At 37.8% G+C, this 23,197-nt stretch overlaps 1 protein-coding gene across 4 annotated transcripts in view; it reads right to left on the reverse strand.

Annotated features, from left to right (window-relative positions):
- Positions 1–23,197, reverse strand: part of TRAPPC12 (trafficking protein particle complex subunit 12) — a 55,553-nt gene that overhangs the window by 13,259 nt on the left and 19,097 nt on the right. For all 4 annotated transcript variants that reach the window (XM_062634598.1, XM_062634599.1, XM_062634596.1 and 1 more), the window contains 3 exons: positions 14,315–14,427; positions 7,376–7,448; positions 3,690–3,763 (listed from right to left, as the gene is read on the reverse strand). In XM_062634598.1, coding sequence (XP_062490582.1) covers positions 3,690–3,763; positions 7,376–7,448; positions 14,315–14,427 — 260 coding nt within the window. The remainder of the gene's footprint in view (positions 1–3,689; positions 3,764–7,375; positions 7,449–14,314; positions 14,428–23,197) is intronic.

Here is a 23,197-nt window from a genome sequence, read left to right on the forward strand (position 1 = left end):
TTAATTTAATGAGATATTTAGCTATGAAGCTAATGAGGCCATATTTAAAAGACAAAAATCATTGTGCTACATAAACAGAATTCCTTGAGTCAGATAAGTAATACAGAAGAGATATGACAGGAAATAAACCTAATTAGAGTTGAGGATATCTGAAGTAGATTTAAATAGTTATAGACCCAACAGCTAATCAAAGTGTTTGGGTTTTATTTTTATTTTCAAGAGTCAACCCTAACAAGATCGCTCCCTATTAAATACCTCTGAAGTTTTCTGTGCGAAGAAAGAGGTTAGCAAAAGTAAGATAATAAGTTTTTCTATTCTTATAATGATGTCACATAGTTTTACTTTAATAATTTATTATTATCAATCTACTAATAGCACAAGCTATTCTACTCAACTAATAGTATCTGGGGTTCAAATTATGACCATATTGCAATATTGTAAAAGTTCACTAGATGGCAATAGATGGCGCTGACTTGTGGAATGAAATCTGTGGTGGTTTATTTTTCTTCTTCCTAAATTACATACACTTGAAATACTTGAATAAGAACAAATGCAGGTTTTAAAGTATTACACAATTGACAAAAAAAAGTGGAACTGGTCAATTAATATAATTGTTCATTGGAGAATTAACAGAACTGTGTTTAAAAACTATTTGAAGAAACAGTTTTACACTGAGTACTCTAGAAGGTGGAGAAGATTATTATGGCATTGCTTCATGTTAGAATGGTCTTGTAAGAAACTTATAAAGAACTGTCATGGTTTAAAACCAGAGAGACAGCTTGTTCACTCACTTCCCCCCCTTCTTGCCCTCCCCTTACTCCCGGAGGGACAGAGAGGAGAATTGAAAAGAATGCAACTTCCATGGGTTGAGAGAAGAACAGTTTAGTAACTAAGGTATAACACAAATCACTGCTGCTACCACCAATAATAATAATGATAAGAGAAATAACAAGGGACGAGAATACGACATCTCACCACCAGCCAACCGATAACTGCCCCCCCCCCAGCCCGACCAAGCACTGACCGATACCTCCTCCAACCCCGCAGTCTCCCAGCCCTTCCGGCTAACTCTCAGTTACCTCCCAGGCATGACGTGCTGTGGTATGGAATACCTCTTTGGCTAGCTTGGGTCAGGTGTCCTGTCTCTGCTTCCTCCCGGCTTCCCCTCCTCCCTGGCAGAGCATGAGGCTCACAAAGTCCTTGGCCAAACCAAAACATCATTGTTATCAGCTCTGTTCCTGAGTTGAAAGTCAAAACACTGCACTGCACCAGCTACCAAGGAGAAAAATGACTGCAACTGCTGAACCCAGGACAACAACCCATATAATTATCTCACAAAGGATCTGTCACATAAGTGGAAAAAGTAACTTCATGTACTACTCTGATTTTAACTGCAACATGACTATGTCTCCTGATTTCAACAGTTATTTTTTCCTCCTTCTTATAAGCTGATGCAGTGCTGTGTTTTTGACTTTAGTCTGAGAACAATGCTGATAACACACCGATATTTTAATTGTTGCTAGGTAATGTTTACCCCAATCAAGGACTTTTCAGTCTTTCATGCTCTGCCAGTGAAGATGGACACAAGAAGCAAGGAGGAAGCAGAGCCAGGACACCTGACCCAAACTAGCCAGAGGGGTATTCTGTACCCCAGTACGTCATGCCCACTATATAAAAGTGGGGGAGTAACCCAGAAGGGCAGATCATTGCTCAGGTCAGGCTGGATATCAGTCAGTGGGTGGTGAGCAGCTGTAATTTGCACCACTTGTGTTTATTTTTTCCCTTTCCCCTTTTAGTTTTATATTCTCTCCCCTTGTTATTTCCCTTACTATTATTATTAGTAGCAGTAGTTTCATGTAAGACTTTAGTTATTGTTCTTAACCCATGAGGTTTACATTTTTTTTGATTCTCCTCCCCATCACGCCCAGAGAGGGGTGGAAGGTGGAAGGGGTGAGAGAGTTGCTGCACAGTTCTGAGTTACCAGCTGGGCTTACATCATGACACAATGTTTGGAAAATCTTTCTTAAAAACTTTACTACTCCATATAGGGATATTTCTGAAAACTGAGACATTTGCAACTCCACGGCCAATGCACTGAAATGCAAATTTCAGGTGAAAGTAGTCATGGTTTAATATGTGGTTGTGGGTCACCTGGAAGTTACTGTTTAACCATAAATCTCTAACTTAACAGCTGCTTGATAGGCTCTAAATACAACTGGCCTTAAGAAGTACCTGAGCTGCAGTATTTCTGGAGTACCATTTCCAAAATGGTGATAACCAGTATTCCCAAATATTCTTCCATCACTAGAATAACAATAACGGGACCAAACCAGAAAAAAAAGAACTATGCATGCACGTGGATTTGTGTGTACACAAGAAGAAAAACACTGAAAGTGTTAAAAACAATTCACAGCCAAAAGTAAAGTGAAATTCTTAAGAGAGAGTAAAAAAAACAACAAATCCCAAACAAAAACAGTATTACCAGCATTTTCTTATTTCTATCTTCTACTTCGTTTGGGATGGAAACTCCTGCTTTTTTTGAAACCAAAGCTCCTTAAAAAAAACCCTATGTCAAGTACCTACTTCAAAACTCAAACGTTGACTAGTTCTTAAAAATAACTCCTGTTTTAATGGACAATTATTTCTATTCCAGACAGAAATGTCCTCATCACACTATCATTATGAATACCTATTTCCATTTTCTGTAATTCTCATAAAAAGGACGTTCCATTTCATGCCAAGCAGTATTTGGGTAACTGGATCTCTTCTAAACAATGCATGCTTTTTGAGGTATTGTATTATTAAGAATGGAGCCACATTTGGGAAGAAGCTCAGTAAACATCAGAGGGTCGGGTCTGGCATGACCTTGGGCAACCAAAGATCAGGAAGCAAGGACTGCATATCTTGGCCTGTGAAGATTATACTGCTGACAACTTTGCTCCGAGGCTGTTGCTGCTAATTGATTTGTGAAATACAGTTAAGCTAACAGCAGTACACTGCAAGAATGGTGGTTTCCCTGCTTCCCTGACCATGAGGTGAACAGAAGTTGTTTTATTTCTGCTTTCTGAATACAAGGAGAAGCTAAGAGTGTTGCACCAAATGCAGTAGGATTGGTTGAAAAAGTAAGAAGGTATCAAGGGAAAAAACCACAACAGTGGAAGCTAGTTACTTTTGCTTTTATTCCTTTCTCCTCTGCCCATCCCTTCCTGTGAGGATTTAAACTTGAAAGAAGGTAACTTACAATTGAGGTAGGTTGACAAGGGAGGATGCATTTAGATATCCAGGATCTTCATCACATACAAAGGCTACAGTATTATTAATCCTCAAAACAGAGCAACATTCCTAGTGCACAGTTTGAAAAGGACACAGCACATAATTGCTTTTAATTACAGCATTTAGTTAAGTGTTTGAAAAATCCAATTTAAAAATGCAAATTCTGTATTGTTATTGCATGTTCTCCAGGATGATTTGGGGAGAAATAAGTACAGATATGTTCCCAAAGAACATTATTGCAAATAGTTATCTATTAAATAAGACATTATTAAGCCTAATTAATACCTCACTAAGCAAAACCTTCACATGCGGTCAGGCAGTCTTCCCTTACCTATGCACCAGTAACTGTCTTGCAGTTTCTCTGACAATCTATTCTGGAATATACGGTACCTCTGCAGTTGCTGCCACCCACATACCTTCATCATTAGCAGACAGTTTGCCATGGAGTACATCACCCGGCCCAGACGTGACCTCCACAGCTGAACAGAGGCTGCAAAATAAGAGCAGCTTGTGAATTTGCACAAATAAATTAGAGCTTCTTTCTTGCCATCAATTATTAGTGCTGTGAATTACGATTTTGAAAGATCCCCCTCGTTAACACCGCTGGGTTTTTGCCTAGAATTTGTAATTCTCGGTCACCCTGCACCACCAGATAGAAAATTCTTCACCTCTCCAAGGTAACTGCTCAAGCAGCTCTTGGGTACCATACACGATGCAACAATGCAGAGCAATAGACAGCTCAGCTTTGAGCTCAGGCCAAATATTAAACACCAAAAGAAGCCACACATTTTCCAATATCAGAACAAAAGGTGCATGAAAAGATTCAAGTGATAATGAGCATCAGTTTAAAAACATGTAATCTACAGCATTAAATGTGATAAAAATCAAAAATCAAACACAGCTAAAATGCCATTTCAAAGCCAAACCATGCAGGGTGAGAACTGTCTGAGTCTGTGACTGTTTGTGCTTGCCTCTGGCTTAGAGAAATGCTGGAAATAATCTGCCAAGCCTGTCTGCTTTCCCCACGCTCCTGGAGCTTGCAGGCATTAAAAGCTGCAGCAGCAGATTTCCCTCTCTTGCTTTGCAGACAGACTCCTAAGGTTGGAAGAAAACGGTTCACACAGATGCTCATTTTCTCTTGCATTACAGTACCACAGATCAATGCTAGAAATATTCCTCTAACCCTCAAAAATAAACATTATGGTTATTAATTTAGTTCATTTGGAAAATGAATGTATCTCAGTCAATCAGCTGTCAAGGTCACTGTAACGATTTGAAAGGAGGGGAGGAAGAGAGAAGAGACTATTTCAATGAGATGGTGATAACTGAGACCACTCATTTGTATCAATAATGTAGTCTCTGCTGAAAGCATGGCAGGTCACATAGATAATTCTTTCAGCACACATAAATGCCATTACAAATAATAAGAGAGCTTGGTGAAATGCCTTCCTAAAAACTACTTCAATCCTCTTCAACAATGAAACAAAAAAACCCCCATGAATATTCCAAAATTACCTTTGCGAGAAGAAGGGCACAATGTGGGGCCCAAGACTGGACCTAGTATTTCATCTACCCTGCTTAAAATCATTCATTACTCCTAGCTTTTGTTTCAGAAATTCCCCCTTGATCACATATCATTACTGCTATTAAAGGAGAGGAAGCTGTAAAACATGAGCAAATATTTTATGACGTATTTCTGTTTTTCCTTTCTTGCGTGTGTGTATAAAACCAGAACGTAATTACTCTCCTTTATTATTTCACTTATATTAATGCATCTCCTTTTTGCATGTCCTGACAGCGTGGTAACCACATTCAGCTTTCTAGGAATTAAGTGAAAACAAATTAGATATGGATTCCTGCAGTGGAGACATCTAGATTTCCTATTAACAATGGAATAGGATCAGCTATAGTTCTCAGAAAGGACCACAAGACATACGGACCAGATGCCTTCAGTCTGTGCAATGAACTAAACATGAACCTGGCGTGGAAATTCTGTACCCATGTGGGATGAGGCTTCTTGGCACTGGCAGAAAAGGGGTTAAAGAAAACCGGCAAAGCAGTAAACAAATAAAAAACCCAACAGCAGATCATTGTATGTTACTGAGATGCCTGAAACCCACTGTGCAGGTCCAGGCAGTCACACTTCCACTTCAAGCGCTTGTTTTTCCTTGTTATATATCAAGGACTCCACATTGCCATTCATTTTGGTAGGAGCTCTGTGCACAGAGAAGCTGCAAAACCAGCATCTTATAGAATGTGTTACCATGCAAGTGGTGCAATGCTAAATCTCTGCCTGTTGAAAAACTGGCAGATGAGTGCTATGTTCCAGACTAGAGGAAATGTACATGGTAAGTCACTTGGTATGGTACCTTCTTACACTAGTTATAAGGAAATTACAGGCTAAGCATAATCCCCATGATGAATTAAGGCTGTCTTCACATAAAGTTAATAAAGTTTGCTTCAGCTAGTCTCACATGAAAAAAACCCAAATCCATTATCAGCTTTCTGGAGCTCCAAATACAGCAAAGAAGTAGACAGGGAGCAGACCTGGCTGACCTCCACAGACAATAGCAGTCAACAGTCTCTGCAAAGGACCCATTGGCTTTTTGGCAGCCTTAAACCTACAGGCAGCTGCACAGCAGACATATGAAGATCCCTCCAAATTTTCAGCAGCATAGTCCCTTGGTAACTACTAGCTCCTGCTTTTCTAACTATGTCTCCCCCTGAGCTCATCACAGCTCTAAAGCAGAAGCAGAGAGGAAAGCAAGGAGCCAGAAACTCAGCAGCAAGTCAGATTGTAAGACACAGGATTATGACACAGCTAGGAAAAAGTCCTTGTACCTTTAAGGGGGATCAGTGTCTTGGTTTTATAGGGAGTAAAACAGAAAAGAATGTGGTGATAATAAGAACAGATAACAGGGAAGTGTAAGCAGGAGAACAGAGGCAAGAAGAATAGTAGATAAAAGGAGAGAAGAACAGAAACTCCTGGAGCACTGTAGAAAAATCTTTAGTATCCGACTGTATCTCTTTTTCCTAACCCTTTCGAGTAGTAAATGTATTAATTTGACTATACTTGCATATTATGCTTTTATGATATATGCTGCTCATATGTGCGTTCATCTGGGTTTTTTTTAGGACTTATCTAGATTAGTGTATTAAGTCAAATACAATAAGACATTAAAGCTGCTTTATATCCAGTCAGTTTGCAGACCACCCTTCCATACAGGAACTGTTTTGGGGAATTGTTTGTTATTATTTTTTAAACTCTGCTAACAACTCTACTTGGCCTCTTGTTATCTCAGCACCAGACTTTTGCTTCCCACAGGCTCTAGGTGAATGCTATCCTAGAAAGAAGTTGGTAAGATTCCTTAGATTGTTAGCTGAAACTGAAAGGGTTTTATTTTCTTGGTATGATGCTTTTAACTTGCTAGGTAGGCACTATGAGTGGTTCATATAACCCAGAATGTCACTTCTTGTCCAATTTTTTATGCAGTAATGTATCCTCTACTATTGAAGCTAAATGACTAAGAACAGAAAAAAAACATAGTTGCATGTAAAATCATGAAAATGATAACATAGATTTGTATCATCTCTTATTCTAAAAAGTGACTTTGATGTTTCAAGGGTCTATCGCGCAGCTAGTGAGACTCAGCCATCGATGTAGCAGCATCCTAAGCCAGTGTAGCCCTTGAATGATGGGAGTTCAATTTAAAAGAAAAAACAATCCAAAACCAAAACAGTGATTTCAGACATGAGGACCGAGAGGAGCCAGTCAGCCAAGGCTTAAGATAAAACATCCATCTAGCTGTGACATCAATACGCTTATATATTCATCCCTAAAGAATAGCAGCCATGTTCTTTGTTTCTTCTAAATTGAGAAAAAAAGCTGATATAGTGGACCAGTTTGATCAAGGGCAAAACTGTGAAATTAATTTCAGCAAATAAAAGTACAAGGTTTATTATTTGCGAGGCTGAGCAGCCTACGAGATTCCAAAAATACTGTTTTTAACAACTCTGGGTCAGTCTTGTGAAAACTTCTGGCATACTTAAGCAAGCAATAAAAACACACTGTCTGTGAAAAAAATGTTTCAAGAATACCTACCTTGTCTGTTGTCCTGTGTAATGTTAATCATGCTTCCATCTTCAGCTAAGCCTTGTTCCAAATTTTCTAGTATCTGTAGTAAATTTTTCGATGTAATTGACATGAGTTTAAACAGCACTATACATTTAATGCAAATTATCCACAATTGACAGTCTATATGCAAACCAATTCAGGCAGGAATGCTTCACCTAGGTATAGTTCCAAATTACTATTACCGTAGCTAGATCAATTGCACAAAGTAAGAAAGCCATTGTACGGGAGAAGGATGTTAGAGCTCAGGTTTATGATACTAACAGAACATTGAATGTCAGCACACTCTAGGAACACACATATTTTGTTAAGCAAAACATGAAATGTGCTTCACCAGAGAATGAATGTTAATGTCCACAAAGAAAGTCAATCTGATTTTTTTTAGAAAGCCACTGCCTCTTGATTCCCCCACCCTAAGCAGAGGCTCTAGTTTAGTCCTTCTGTCCTTAATAACGCCTCTTAGTTCTTACTGCAATTTCCTTCTCAAAGCTTGGGTTTTATTGCTTCTTTTTATCTAGCATAGATTTTAAATCAAGTAAATTGTTGAGTGAATGAAACATTTGTTGTTTTATTGGGAGAACAAAAATGTATACTTAATGAAGCTTGTGTTTTAAACACTTTAAAATTTGTAGGTAAGATTCCATTTGAAATGCAAGTTGACTTTCCTTTTTTTTTTTTAATCCCATTACAATATTTCCAAATTTGTTTTCGGATTCCCACTTTTCCTGTTACAGATTTATAACTTTGGTTGTAGAACAATGCTTGAGATATCCTTGAAAAAACCCATTAAGGCCACTTGCTCTTTCATCAGCCGCCGTGGTTAGCTGATGAGGGAAATACAAGGCTGCTTTTTCCAGGGACTGAGTGCACTTCCAAATACAGAGCTCTCAGCTTCTTGTCAGTATAAGAAGTTTTTTCTTACACCAGTCAAGCATTCAAATTGTGCTCAGAGCTTTGTAAGCAAACATTTAAAAACAACACAGGAAATCCCCCAAAGCAAAGACACGTAGAATTAATCTGGGCTCAGCCAGACATTTTGCTGCCTTTTACAGCCAATGAAGAGCAATTGGTACCTCCAGGAAGCCAGTTCATGTCACCTATTTTAGTCATCTTAAGGAGGAAGGAATTGCTCTACAAGATACCAAGCTCTTGTCACAGATGAGAGTGAAAGCATGAAGTTAGGTGCCATAAATTTAGCTACAAGGAACTTAAGAACAAGGAGAGACACATGATGAAATGACAGCAGTTACCACATGCCAGCTGAGCCAGTGTAATTTTCCCAGTAAGAATTGTTAGCCCATGACAAATACAAGGCAATATGATTTAGTGTGAACCTTGTTCACAGAGGGCTAGGCTACATTGCCTTACCTCAGATTTTGAGAGGCTGTAAGCGTACACCAGTAGTTACTGCAGCTTAGTTGATAGGTGGCAATTTATAAGACCACAGTGGCACACACCTGCAAGACTGAATCTCAGTCCCACTTTCAAAAGCAGTGTAGCCACTTTTAAATCACTTAGGAACCAAAAGCACTACGTTTCGGTGTTAAATGCTTAGTGTATAATGAGTCACCTTGTCAGACAAAAAAAAAACAAAACATTCTGCTTTCCCACAAACCAAAACCACCTTATTGTCTGTTTTCTGTCCAGTCTAAACCAAATGATCTTCCCCTGGAAAATCATTTCTCTTCCATGGGAAAACATCTAATGATCACTTTCCATTCTCAGCAAGGCTTGAAATTCTTACTCTTTAAATGGTCTAAACACGATGAGGTATCTTCATCAAAAGACATACTGCTCTATTTAAAAAGACAATGTATTTATCTTAAAACGTGCTCACTAACATCAAAAAAGAAAGAATTAGATATTAGCATACAATTAGAGTATTACATTAACCATTCTGTAACATTACTTGGCTATATCTAGCCATCACCTCAAGATCAATGCAATTAAAACAGAACTTGGTGCTGATTCGAGGCTAATTGTTCTATTCCCTAGGTTCATCTCCTCTTGCCCTTCCTAAGTACAGGAACATCATCTGCAGATTTTCAGCATTTGGGCATTTCACCAGTTTTCCAAGTATTGCTTAATAATAACATTAATGATTCAGGTAGCTCCTCAGTGTAAGCTATGTGGGTTAGTTGACACGAAATAACTAATTTTAGCAAATCCCCTCATCCTACTTTTCTACAGAAGGCAAACTCTTTATTCTAGCAGTATCACACGGGATAGCTCTAAACATCCTCGTTCAGTTACAAAGAGAAATGACTGAACACTTCTATCATCTACTTTAAATATCAGTTTTACGTGTAGCCTAGGTTTTCTCTTGTTTTGAGTATTGGAAGTACACACTCATTAGTTTCACCAGCTAGTATTACTTCGAGTCCTCTGTTTCGTTCCCTATCAATCACCTGTATACTTTAATTACTAACCTATGCACACCACCATTTTCTCTCCTAGTTTCCTATCCTTACATATCTCTCTTCAATGCTTTACTTTTCTTCCACAGCTTTTCACCAGCATTAGCTTCTTACTCAAAATAACCCATTCTGGTGCTTCTGCAGTTGTGGCTTTTGGGTAATCAGACTGGTGCAGGATCATCATTTCTACAAACTCATCAAACAAGACATCAGGACAAATACCCCGTAGACTGAAGTAATGTATAAGAAACAGAAGACTTAAGTGACCTTAGCTACTGAGCCAGAACTGGAAGCTGAGTAAAAATTAAAACCCAAACAAATCTGGAGGCCAGTAATGAGTGGCGTCCCTCAGGGATCGGTGCTGGGACTGGTCTTGTTTAACATCTTTGTTACTGACATGGACAGTGGGATTGAGTGCGCCCTCACCAAGTTTGCCGATGACACCAAGCTGTGTGGTTCGGTTGATACACTGGAGGGAAGGAATGCCATCCAGAAGGACCTTGACACACTTGTGAGGTGGGCTGATGCCAACCTCATGAAGTTTAACCATGCCAAGTGCAAGGTCCTACACCTGGGTCGGAGCAATCCCAGGCACAGCTACAGGTTGGGCAGAGAAGAGATTCAGAGCAGCCCTGTGGAGAAGGACTTGGGGGTGTTGGTTGATGAGAAAATGAACATGAGCCGGCTTCAGTGTGCGCTTGCAGCCCAGAAAGCCAACCGTATCCTGGGCTGCATCAAAAGGAGCATGACCAGCAGGTTCAAGTAGGTGATCCTGCCCCTCTACTCTGCTCTTGTGAGACCTCACCTGGAGTATTGTGTGCAGTTCTGGTGTCCTCAACATAAAAAGGACATGGAACTGTTGGAACAAGTCCAGAGAAGGGCCACGAGGATGATCAGGGGACTGGAGCACCTCCTGTATGAAGACAGGCTGAGGAAGTTGGGGCTGTTCAGCCTGGAGAAGAGAAGGCGGCGTGGAGACCTCATAGCAGCCTTCCAGTATCTGAAGGGGGCCTATAGGGATGCTGGGGACGGACTCTTCATTAGGGACTGTAGTGACAGGACAAGGGGTAATGGGTTAAAACTTAAACAGGGGAAGTCTAGATTGGATATACGAAGGAAATTCTTTCCTGTTAGGGTGGTGAGGCACTGGAATGGGTTGCCCAGGGAGGTTGTGAATGCTCCATCCCTGGCAGTGTTCAAGACCAGGTTGGACGAGGACTTGGGTGATATGATTTAGCGTAAGGTGTCCCTGCCCATGGCAGGGGGGTTGGAACTAGATGATCTTAAGGTCCTTTCCAACCCTAACGATTCTATGATTCTAAATCAGTAGCTAAGACACTCAAAATTTCATCAATCTGTATATAAATCAGAAGTCCAAGAGATATGAAGAGCATCTATGCAAGGGCCAGGGAAGAACATAACTACTCACGCAGGAGAACAGTGGAAATATACAGGGAAAAGGAAAATTATGTTTTTGCACTCAAACACCAAACCTGCTTCAGGTACCAGAAATACGTAAGTAGATGGGGCGGAAGAGAATTAATTACCAAAATAGGGACAAAGTAAATATGGTTAGGTCTTTGAGTGGCTAATCCAATGCTGACAAGCGTCTGTAGAATGCATACAACAAAAAGCAAGAGAGAAATTTACCAGGTTAAAAGGAATTGTCAGACAGGGAAAGAAAACCCCACAACAACAGTAAGGAAGAGAAATGAAACAGAAAGACAAATTTTCATATGGTAAGAATGCATTAGCATTAGTCTTGTATAGCCTCCCAGGGGACGCGGCCTCAGCTCCATAGGGTGGCTCATTAAAAACTAGAAAACAACCTTGTGTTGCAGAGAGACAGACTAGGTAAGCTAATAGGTCTTTTCTCTCTTCCAGCTTCTACGACTCCAAGATCATCTCATTTACATAATGACTATTCCTATGCCCTTCTGTAAATACAGATGACCAAAGATTATTTTTTCACTTTCTAAAATAAGGATGTAAAACACCAGAGGCTTTTGGTTGAAAGCGCCCCAATTAATTCTGTTATAACCCCAATGGTTCCCAAGTGTCATATACAAATATTAAGACTAATGAGTGTAGATCCTTTATGTTATTTTCTTAGTTATGCCATAGGTTTTCATAAGTATTCTAAACTTTATTCTTGAACATTCCAGGTGAAATCAAGATTATTAGACAAATAGCATTCTGTGCAAAAATCAAAACATAGCTATACAACGTTTTCTGTCAGCCAACCATAACCCCAAATGGTTATCACCAATTTACAACCCTCTTTTAAAACATATTTATCTTTACAGTCTGTCCTTCTTCACATTCTAGTTTCTACAGCTGTCTTTGAATTGCTTTAAAAGAGTGGTTATTTAATTGAATGCAAACAGACAAAGTAATCTGCAGTGAGGTGCCTAGAATAACTGATCAGAAATATTCCCTTGAGAAGGATGGTATGTTTTATTTGTTCAACTGTAGTTTTCTATGTACTGTACTTTAAAAATGAGCATCCATCAGCACAGACAATAGCTTGCCGTAGCTACTGGATCCTGGCTGTAGTGGAAGCTGTTAGAAGCAAAGGGAGCTGGTCCTCTTTCTGTCCAAAACTGAACACACTAACCTGAAAGAAACTTTGGAAACTCAGACACAGGAAGGCAGAGAGAAAGAGATGGCATCCCACGAACTGACAGCAAGCAAACAGGACACTCCTTGGAAGAGCTAATGAAAAACGTTCAGCCAGCCTCAAAGAAGCTTTCCACAAGGACACCAGGGATCACACAGAACTTGTAGTGACCTAGGCCACTAGCAGTTGATGGAGTGAGAATATCAGTAAACAGATCTGCTTGACAACTCATCAGGAAGGGGAATATGTATATATTAATTTGTAAATCTCCTTTTGTCTGTTTCATCTTCTTCAGCACATCCTGTTTTCTTTATTTCAACAAAATCAGCCCAGTTCATGTTAAAAAAAAATAAAAAAAATCTTGTATTATAGTTTAAAAACTTCCTTAGTACACTGGGTATGTTCTAAGGTTCTGCACTTAAGGAAAAGAGTGCAGACAAAGCCACTTCAAGGTTACAGGTGACTTAAAAGTCTTGCAAAGGGGAATGGGGCAGTTAATTTCCTCTTTTTCCATTCCTTTATCTAAGTTCCATTTAAGTTTATGGAATGTAGTGGCCCGTGCATGACTGAAGGGAGACAATGCAGCACTTGTTACAGACTGCATAAAACCAAGATATGAAATGGTTGATGTGCTGCAGACCAGGGCAGGCAAATGTCAACAGAAGTACTGTGAAACCCTGCAACAGAGTATGGCATTTCCTAGAAGAAAAAAAATACTTCAAATTGAGGACAACTGTTTATGAAGGCAAAGGCTGGAGAGAAGAATCTGCCAGTAGTATCATTAGACGGTCACAAACAGGTAACAACATTCGTAAAATGCTAAGAAGTAGCACTTCTTGTCCAAATTAAATACATCTTGACTGCTTCCAAATCACTTCTTTCCAACTCCATAAAAAATGCCACACTCATCTCTTATTACCTAAACCTTTAATCTTTTCCCCTCATAATACAAAGAAATGTTTTCTTTTTTTACTATAAACATTTGGTTATCCTAGTAACTACTGTGCTAGAAGCAAGTTGATTTTATACACTTAAGACCATTACAACTATAAGATTGTCAATTATCAAATCCCTTTACTTCTGTTATCCAAGTTAATTTCAGGAGCAAATACATGACAATTGCAGGGAAGACTGAAAATAAATCATGTATTTATTTGTCTTTCTGGTTTTGAACTTTTAAGTGTTACAGATAAAACAATAACACTGCATTTCCTCTGGAGTTTACCTCATTATAACATTCAAAGCCACTGTTGCGTTTGACAATTCAGAAAAGATTTCAGAAAAAAACATTTAAGTGTGAATGCTTAACAAAAAGGGTAGTGGGTTTAGTGGATAAGGTTAGTGCTCATAATGCCATCACTCCAATTTCAGCACTAACAAACCCCATGTTGTAATTCACACCAAAATTTCGTATTATAGCACTTGACAAAACAAAACAAAACAACTTGCAGAACAAACCTCAGCAGGTTGTATTTATATTTCCAAATGACTGTTGTTTCCAAAACCAGATATTCAAACTATTTCTGAAGGATCAAGATCATTAACAACTGTGTTTTGAGCTAGCTGGACATAGCTCAGTGAAGCAATAAAGCTCTCCTACTTGCCCTTACACCATCTGCTTAGTGTCCTCCATGCTTTGTCTGGCAAGAGCACAAAAGCAAGAGAACTGTTTTGTCCACCGTTCTACTTATTTTAGTCAGAGCTACCACAGAAAAGAGACTGTATCCTAAAACTGAAGAGCTCTTAGTGAGCTCCTAATTTGTATCAAGATGGCATAAAAAATTTCATTGTTGAAACTTAATGTTCTTCATCAGGACAATAAAATATATTTCTTAAACATTAAGAAATGTTAGTGCATAGAGAAGCTGATACCTTGGTGCAGATTATCTTCATACTATGCAGTCTGTCAAGTGATTCCTGTGGATTACCCAGGTACTGAGGAAGCTCGGCATGTAAAATTCGCATGGAGAAAGGAACCATGGAACCTAAAAACATAATTAATTTTATTAAATGTGATTGCTATAATGATCAGTTTATGATTTGTCTACATTATACAAGGAATTTTGCACTAGTGTGTATAACACAAAGTTCATTTAATCTTCATATCTTTTTATTCTCCTAATGAAAATTAAAAAAGCAAACTTTTTCTCAGGTATAACGCCACATATTGTAAAACGTTTTCAATAGGTAAACACACATGTAACGACAATCAAGAAGAAAAAGGGGCACCTAATTCAAATTTTCAAAACCAAGCTGCACACAGAAGTACAATGTTTCATTAAAGATTTTTATAAACTAATTAAATCAAAGGATTAAAACAACGGAAGTTTACGCAGGTTGCAGCTACAACATTAGACCTAACTTTTATAATTCTGCATATTTTACAATCAATGCAGAAGAAAGATTACATTACTGGTCTTAAAAGCGTGCTTGCAGAAGTTATAGAACTGGGGCATGAAAAACCACATCTATGTAAACCTTTTCCATGTAAAGCTGGTATGAAGGGCCACTATACTACAGAAGAAAAAACCAAAACAAAACAGAAACTAACATGAGTCAAAGGAAATAAAACATAAAAGCAGTACAATGAAGGAGGAAAATACTACAATAGACATATTAGATATAACAATATATCAAGTCCTCTGGGAACTTAAAATACATTAAAAAATATTTTGTTTCTTTTTTCTACAAGTATCATAGCTTTGTGTAAAGGTCTGAGTCCATTATGCTGCGCAGAGAACTTTCCATTGCTCTAACTATGACTTTTAGTCTGAGTTTTACTCCATCAATGTTAGCTCTTCCACGAAGAGTTAGTAGATTATACTGTGAGGCTTACTCTTCATAAAGATGATGTATTTTTTGTATCTTCTCGTTTATTGAAAACATCAAAGAACAGGGAAAGAATTTTAAACAGTATTTGGGGAGAAAAAGAAATTCCTTCCTTTTCATGTTAGTTTACTTCATCTTTAGCACAGTATTTACCAAAGACCAAATCCTCTAGGCTTATGAGCATCCTGACTGATTTCAAGGGTAGTTCTCAGGAGCTTTAGAGAATTCTAGTGTGTGCAACACCCTGCTTTCAGACAATTGCGTATCCTGATAGACAATACTACTGAACATAAACTAAATGCTACTATCAAGAATGAATCAGAGGTAGCATAACGTGGAAACAGGCCTTGCTGCAGTCCCAGTATTTCAATCTATTTGCTTACTTCAGACATATTCTAAGCAGATTTCTCTCTCAAGCCACCTCTTAGAATCAGAATGGCTGGAAGGGACCTGAAAGATCATCTAGTTTCAATCCCCCTGCCACTGGCAAGCACACTTTCCACTAGACCAGGCTGCTCAAAGCCCCATTCAACCTGGCCTCTTGCCCCATCTTTTCTCAAAAATAGGACTCAGAAGCTTTTTAGAAAGATTTCTGCACCTGTTTTTAACAGGCTTGCATATCAAAGATGTAAATGCTATATACAGTGAGTCATTGCTTCTAGACATTTTTTAAAGGTTCACAAAATTTTAATCACAGAACTCACTAATTAAGACCTACAGAGTAAGTCACATATCTACATAAGTTCTCTTTTGCCACTGCAAACTGTTCCCCATGGCTTATGTGACTGCTGTGTTTCTGTAACAGATGTACAGAGGAGTTTCATGCATCATCATAAGTGGAACAGGGATTAAGAAAACAAAACTGCCTTTGAAAATTTAGTAAGAGAAGCATGAAAAGTTACTCAACCAGTAATAAGAGATGTGAAATGTTTTATGTATGTATCTTGACACATGCTACTTATGTACCTAGTATGACTCAAGTGAAGAGGCACAGTCAGAGTGCGAGGGGTGAACAACAATGAAAAGGAACATGTAAAGAATACAAGAGTAATTCTGTATCACACCACAACAGAAAAATTGCTTTGTAGGCACACTGCGAACTTAAGAACCTGTACTGCAAACCTACAGAAGCAAATATGACCTGCAGCTGGTTCCATCTCTACAACCCCTCTGGTGACCACGTTCTAACTCCATCTTTCATTGTCTATCTTGCAAAAAAAATTAAGCAGTGTCTAAAATCAGCTGGTTTGGTACAGTTCTTTTGGAGATCATAGCCTTAATTTACTGCTATCCCATGAACCACGCACCTACTGCTGCACTCAACAGTATTTCTAAGGCAAAGGTAAAAAAAGGAAACTTTTGTCCATAAGCAAAGCTTTGGAAAATCTGAAATATAGAACAAAAGTAATCTAAAGATTTAACAGCATTTTTGCTAAAGACTGTGTTATAATATTTTCAACTCTGAACAAGTTTGTATTGTTACATTCTCTTGTAAAATGCAGCTTTCAAGGTCAACTCAAGAAATACTCATACAGAAAATCTGAATTGGTAAGAGAACAGCTCAGTGTACAGATAGATGGGTATTTAATGGAGCACAGACGAAACATCTTACATTATCAATTTTAATTAAATTGATTTGTAAAACGCTTTTGGAGATTCCATATTTTGTAAATTACTGATCTTACATATTGCTGAATGAAGCCACACTATTATGATCCACTTGAGGGGAAAGAATAATCCATTACCAAACTACACTGTCAGAAGTGGTACCAGAGGATGTCAGAATTACGAATACAGGCTAACTTAGACTGAGAATCTGATTTATTTGCTATCACAACTAAGACCTTAGATGTAAGGCATTCAGAACTGTTACTTCAAAAGTTACTTTATTAATGCATTATTTCTCAACCACTTAGTATTTTCTTCATACCATGTGACCAAAACGCATTCCAGTGTGATCCTAAGTAAGTACATCAAGTGTGATGCCAGATGTCTCACACAAAAACAGAAGAAAGCTGGCCCACAGTGTAAGGGTAGCCAGTGTAGTGGCTTTTCAAACCAGAATTTATAATACTATTTCACACAGGATGATCTAAAACTCTAGCATCTGTTCCTTCTCTTTCCTTTTGAAATTCATGACGTAACTAGCATCCTGCAAGAAATTTTACTGTAAGAATCCAGTATATCCATCCATTAAATTTCTGTTACTTACTGCTTATTAAACAGGCTGCTAACTTTACTTAAAACCTCAGAAACATGAACTATTTCTGCCTTCTTCCTCAGTTTCCTTGTAATCCTTCTGAATAGCAAAAGTTTTTTGTTAAGAAAGCACGAAATGGTACACATGGTCTCACATAAGCATGCTAACTGAGGAAAATGGAAAAGAAATGAGCTTTTACCACTGGTAAGGCTGTCTTACCACTCCATGTAAACAGTATTTTGTAACAAGCCAAATCAGGTGAGCAAATTGCTCATAAGAAAACTGCAGCACTTATCCAAGTCATTCATCCAAACGTATTCCTTAAATACTGGTTTTAAAAAAGGAAAGAAACTTTGTGATTTTTGGTTAAGTACATTTTCCCATAAGTAAACTTCTTTCTTAGTTAAGCATTATGAGGTATGGATAATATATCTAATTCAGTTCCTACATTAATAAACAGATTTTCTGGTGCTACTTGAAGTGCTAATACAATTTAGGTAACACTTCTCAGGAAGAAATACATGGCAGTAATAGAAAACACATGTAAAGATACCTGTTCACCAAAATATTAACCCCTGGTTAACAGCTGTGTAACAACTGGCAACACCCACTCCCTGAGTTCTCTATTACTGTACTGCCTCCAGTAGACAAAATCCAAATCTATGGTTTTCTCAGTCTAAGAAAATCGAACAATGATCTCTGAATTTGTCTGAAATAGAATTTGTCAAGAAAGGGCCTGACAGAAGCAAAAGCAAGTTACCAAAAATCTTTCCACACAGTGGATGGTTATGAAACCTTGTTCTCAGAGGACCCAGCAAGGTGACCTGTGCACATACCATGATGGAAGAGAACACTGTGAGTATATCAAGTTTGAAATGTGCCCCTGCAGAGAGCTTCATGGGGTGAATGGGAGATGAAAAAGGGAAAGGCAAACCATAATATGACTCTTGTGAATCTTCAAAGCTATCAGTTCATAGATAAAAAGGTAAAAAGATAAAAATTAGAGAATTATAGAAAGTGCTTGGAACAGTTAACTCTGAGCTCACAAAGAATTTTGCTCTAAATAACAGGACACACATTTGCTGTTCTATGACATCACAGTATCATGTTGTATCAGAGGCACATCACAGACTTTTTCAGCTGAAAGAACAACAGTGCAGAGGAGCCCATCCCTGTTGATAAAAAATATTAACAGAAAAAGAATTTGCACACAAATTTACAAAAGCACAGCTTCCATACTCTCTTGCAAAACAGAAGTTTAGCCTTCTGATAAGTACTCCTTACATTGTCTAGGTTAAGAAGAAAACAACAGGGAAGAGGTAAATAACATTTGCTGATGACTCCAGTAAATCAATAATAATAGTGTTATGAAGGTCTGAAAGGCAGGCTGTAGAATTCACAGTACACAATTTCACTAAAAACCAGATTAACAACAGGAATAAAGCCCCTATACTTGCCTCAGTAAACAGTTATACTTGAGGGGTGGAAGAGGAAGACAACAAAAAATCTCCCCAAACCCAAGAAAGTAAGATTGACTACATGCACACTAAGCTGTAACAGAGATCTAAGTGCTGCTCCTTAGGTTGACATTGTATTGTCTGGAAGGTTTCACCTACTTGCTTATTATTATGCCACATGTTTAAGACACACAGTGTACCAGGTTCCTATATAATTTCCTGTGATATACCACTAGGGATAAAGGAATTTTATATAAACACTGGATTTTTGCATTGCTCTCTTTGGCAAAACTGTTTGGAATCAAACCTATGTCCTTCATTATATTTCACTCAGTATTGAATTTAGGAAGGCAACGTGTCGAGGAAATGCTTTAAACAAGTAGCATATCCTGCAATTAAAATGTTTACTTAAGAACACAGGTGAATGGATTTTGCTCTCTACTTCATACTTAAGATTTCTAAAGATGCAATGCCCTCTGACATGGGAAAACCACGTCAACTAAACTTAGATGATTTCAACAACAGGCAGTACCCTACAATTACTGGTCTGTATTGAAATTTTATGTTAAGTAAGTCTTATTCTAGCTTGCTATTTTACAGTTGACCTCTGTTGCTCCTCTTTAGGGGTTTCATAATACTGTTATTTATAAAAAATTCATAATGGAGAAATGATTTAAGACAATTCTTTCCTTAGCTATCATTTCTAAACACAGTGGGGAACTTTTCCCAAGGAATATGACTTTTTGATTGTCAGTTTGGCATGAATTAATCTCATTCATTTATATATTATCAGCGTACAAACGCAAAACTAAAAAGTGAAAAAGGTGTGCTGAAAGGAAAATGGATACTCCAAAAGCATGGGAACAAATGGAATAGATAGTAAGATCAGGTAGAATTTTCTAAGACCAGATTTCAGTTTCTATATCTTTATGAACAGCTGCACATTTTCATAACTGTCATAACATAAACATCACCTCATGTCAATCAAATTCAAACTGCAGCCCTCATCTGCAGCCCTTTTAGAGCAGAAGAAAGACAATTCAAATGGCCAGCCATTTCATTGTATTTTCTTGTTGCAAAATCAGTAACCAGAAATGCTTTCTGATCTGCCTTCTGCAGCTTATTCAACAAATCCTAAAATACCAAAAAACAGCAGCAAATTATTATTTACTGAAAACATAAAAGTGGGGTCTTATAACAGTAAAAACCAGCAAAACAGAGAAACAAACCCTTCCTTCACTGGGTAAAAGAAAAACACAGAAAATACAGTGTCAGGAAGACATTCCACTTTATTCATGCATATACACACAGGGATGTATACCCTTCCATTTATATGCACATAGACATTTTTAGATACTTCTGCAACAGTGCACTCATATAATTTATAAGGAATTTTTAAAACTGATAATTCAGTAGTAGCTTTGACTCTGAATCTCACTGTTAATTAAAAGTACAATTAAAATAAAATCCATCTTAAACAGACCAGTTTCCAACCTTTTATTACTTTCATTGCAGAGAGACTGAAGAAGAGGTAGGAGACTGAATGTTTGTAATCACTGAAAGAAAAGGGTTTGAAAATTTTATCTGAAATTGCATATTTCTATGTACTTCACAATTTAACTGCATGTGACCTAAGAACACAGATATTGTGACTCAAGATTTGGTTTTGAAAGGTTTCAAAATTTTAACCTGGAGTTACTTGCACTGAAGCAAGGAAAACATAACAGAAATGCAGAAAAACCCTGCAACAACTGCCATACCACAAGAACATCACCACAAATCTTACCAGTAGCAAGGCAGAATATAGAAGTGAGCTACTTGTTCACTTTTAAGAAATACTACATAAAGCTGGTACTGTCTACAGTGAGACTACAAAGCCTTGAGAAAGAAGGCACAATTACTTTCACAGCACTCTATCCTCTTAAAATAATACATATATTTCTTAGACTAAAATATAAGTTCATAAAAAATTGTATTTGCAAGTCTGACAACCCTAAGTAGACAACTGGAAACACAACACTTGAGTGGTGTTCAAGCGGTATTAGCTGATTTCATAGGTAGAAGGTAGCTCTAAAGAAATAGAACAGATAGCAAATTTAAAGAGACAACAGAGGTACATAGTACTGTAAATAATAATTGGCAAATCAGTTCCTCTAAAAGCTTTAATATCTTTTTTACTGTCCATGTAAGCTTGAATGGAGAACTATTTCGACCAGCTGTCAAGACTGAAGCACTGTGACATGGGGGTGTAAGTTCAGGCACAGCAATACTTGTGGTAACTAATGAGAAAGCTAGTACCACATATTATAGAACCACAGAATGATTTGGGTTGGAAAAGACCCTGAAGATCATCTATTTTCAACCCCTACCATGGGCGGGGACACCTCCCACTAGACAAGGTTGCTCAAAGCCTCATCCAATCTGGCCTTGAACACTTTCAGAGATGGGACATCCATAATTTCTCTGGGCAACCTGTTCCAGTATCTCACTACCCTCAAACAATGATTAGAATATAACAATTGTCTTTTTTTTTTTTCTTCTGTTTTCCTGCAAAATTTATTAACAGATAGGAGCTCTCTATATAATTTCTTTAGTCTATATGCATTTCTTATCTCTGTTTTTACCTTGATTATGCCCTTTTGCCTCCCCACACACAACTATTTTAATTTTTTCCCCACACCACTTCCCATCCTGCCACAGTTCTCCCACTAACCAAAAGCTGACGAGGATGAAAAATACCAAAGGGCATTTCATTTACAGCATCATCCAAAACCATGCTGAGAAAAAAGGAAAGGAAGGTTCAGCAAAGCTAACTCCTACTAGCATAGACAAATAGCAGAGAAGAGAAGAAAGGACTGGCCAAACATCACTGTAGAAGAACCATGAAAGTGGTTTACTATGAAAGCACACAGGAGATTAATCTCCCCAACCCATGCCTGTCATAGGCATAGGCTGATATTTATAAGCAGGACCAAGCTTCAGCGAGTAGGTAGACCCTGGAGCTGTGCCCAGTCCTCTGCACTACATACAGTCCAGATGTGCCTTCTGTGGGTATTTAAGAAAAATTCTGCATGAGTGCTTTCACAGTAAGCACAGTATCTCTGTGTCAGCACACATATGACAAGCCTCCTATTACATCCTTTTGCTATTTTATGAGCTTATTCAATGTTATAATAGTAATTTATTACATTTCACCTTAGACATCAGCACTGAAAATCGGTTTACAACATGAGTTTCAATAACAGTTCCAGACCAGGCAGGACAGGATTCCTTTAGGGGGATCTGAATTTCAAAGCTGAATAGATGAAACAAATTAAGAGCACTGCTTAAGTAAATAAGGACACATAAAAAATAGTATCTCACACATCCATGTATTTTTGTACCAATTTCTTAACGTATTTCTGCTAAAACTTCTAACTACAGTGGATATTAATACAGACCTGGTGAAATACGCTAGAACAATAATGTGATGTCTAGACTTGCACTACTCTGAGAGAAACATATGGGTTTTATATATTATGTATATATATATTTTTAACTGTTACTATCCATCTGAAAGTGTCAGCCTATTGCAACACATTAATGTATCCCCGTGGTCACACTAGAGCCACACTTCAAAAAACCCAACACTTGTGCTGCTTCATGGGAAGGTGTACAGTATGAAATCAGTTTCTACAGCACATACAAATAAATATTTAACAATATGTTCCTTATTTAGGCACTTGCCACCAGACAACAAAAGACTGATTTCATGGTAGAAAAGTACAGATGATGCTGTATCATCACAAGGAGAATGAAAAGGGGAAAGGAAAAAGAAAAAAAAACCCAAGCCAATAAACCTCTGGTAAGGGGAATAAAAGTCCTATTTTCACTTATGTATAGTTTTTTTGTTGTTGTTTTTTGGTTGTTTGTTTTTTTTTTTCCTTCGTAATTCAAAATAAATTAGTCTCAATTATTGTAGCTTTAGAACACTGATTTTGGTAGCATGAACTTTTCTATAACTTACTGGTCTATTAACCAGAAACAAGACCAAATTATCTCATAAAAGAATGAAATAACATTTTAATGTTCCATTTTAATCACTGGCTCTCACTCTTTCAGAAACACATCAGCATTACCAATGGGAAGGATACCTCAGGTTAGCCAATCTATCACCTAAGAGAGTTTACTAAGTATCATGAGGAACACAGAAACAAACAGAATGAAGAGAATTGTAAAGATAAAGACAGAATCTTAAAAAAAAATGAAGAAATAAAATCCTGAAAGCCA

This window comes from Pezoporus occidentalis, unplaced genomic scaffold (genome assembly GCF_034315485.1).
Source record: "Pezoporus occidentalis ecotype Australia unplaced genomic scaffold, CSIRO_AGI_Poc_V1 ctg43, whole genome shotgun sequence".
Lineage (NCBI taxonomy): Eukaryota > Metazoa > Chordata > Aves > Psittaciformes > Psittacidae > Pezoporus > Pezoporus occidentalis.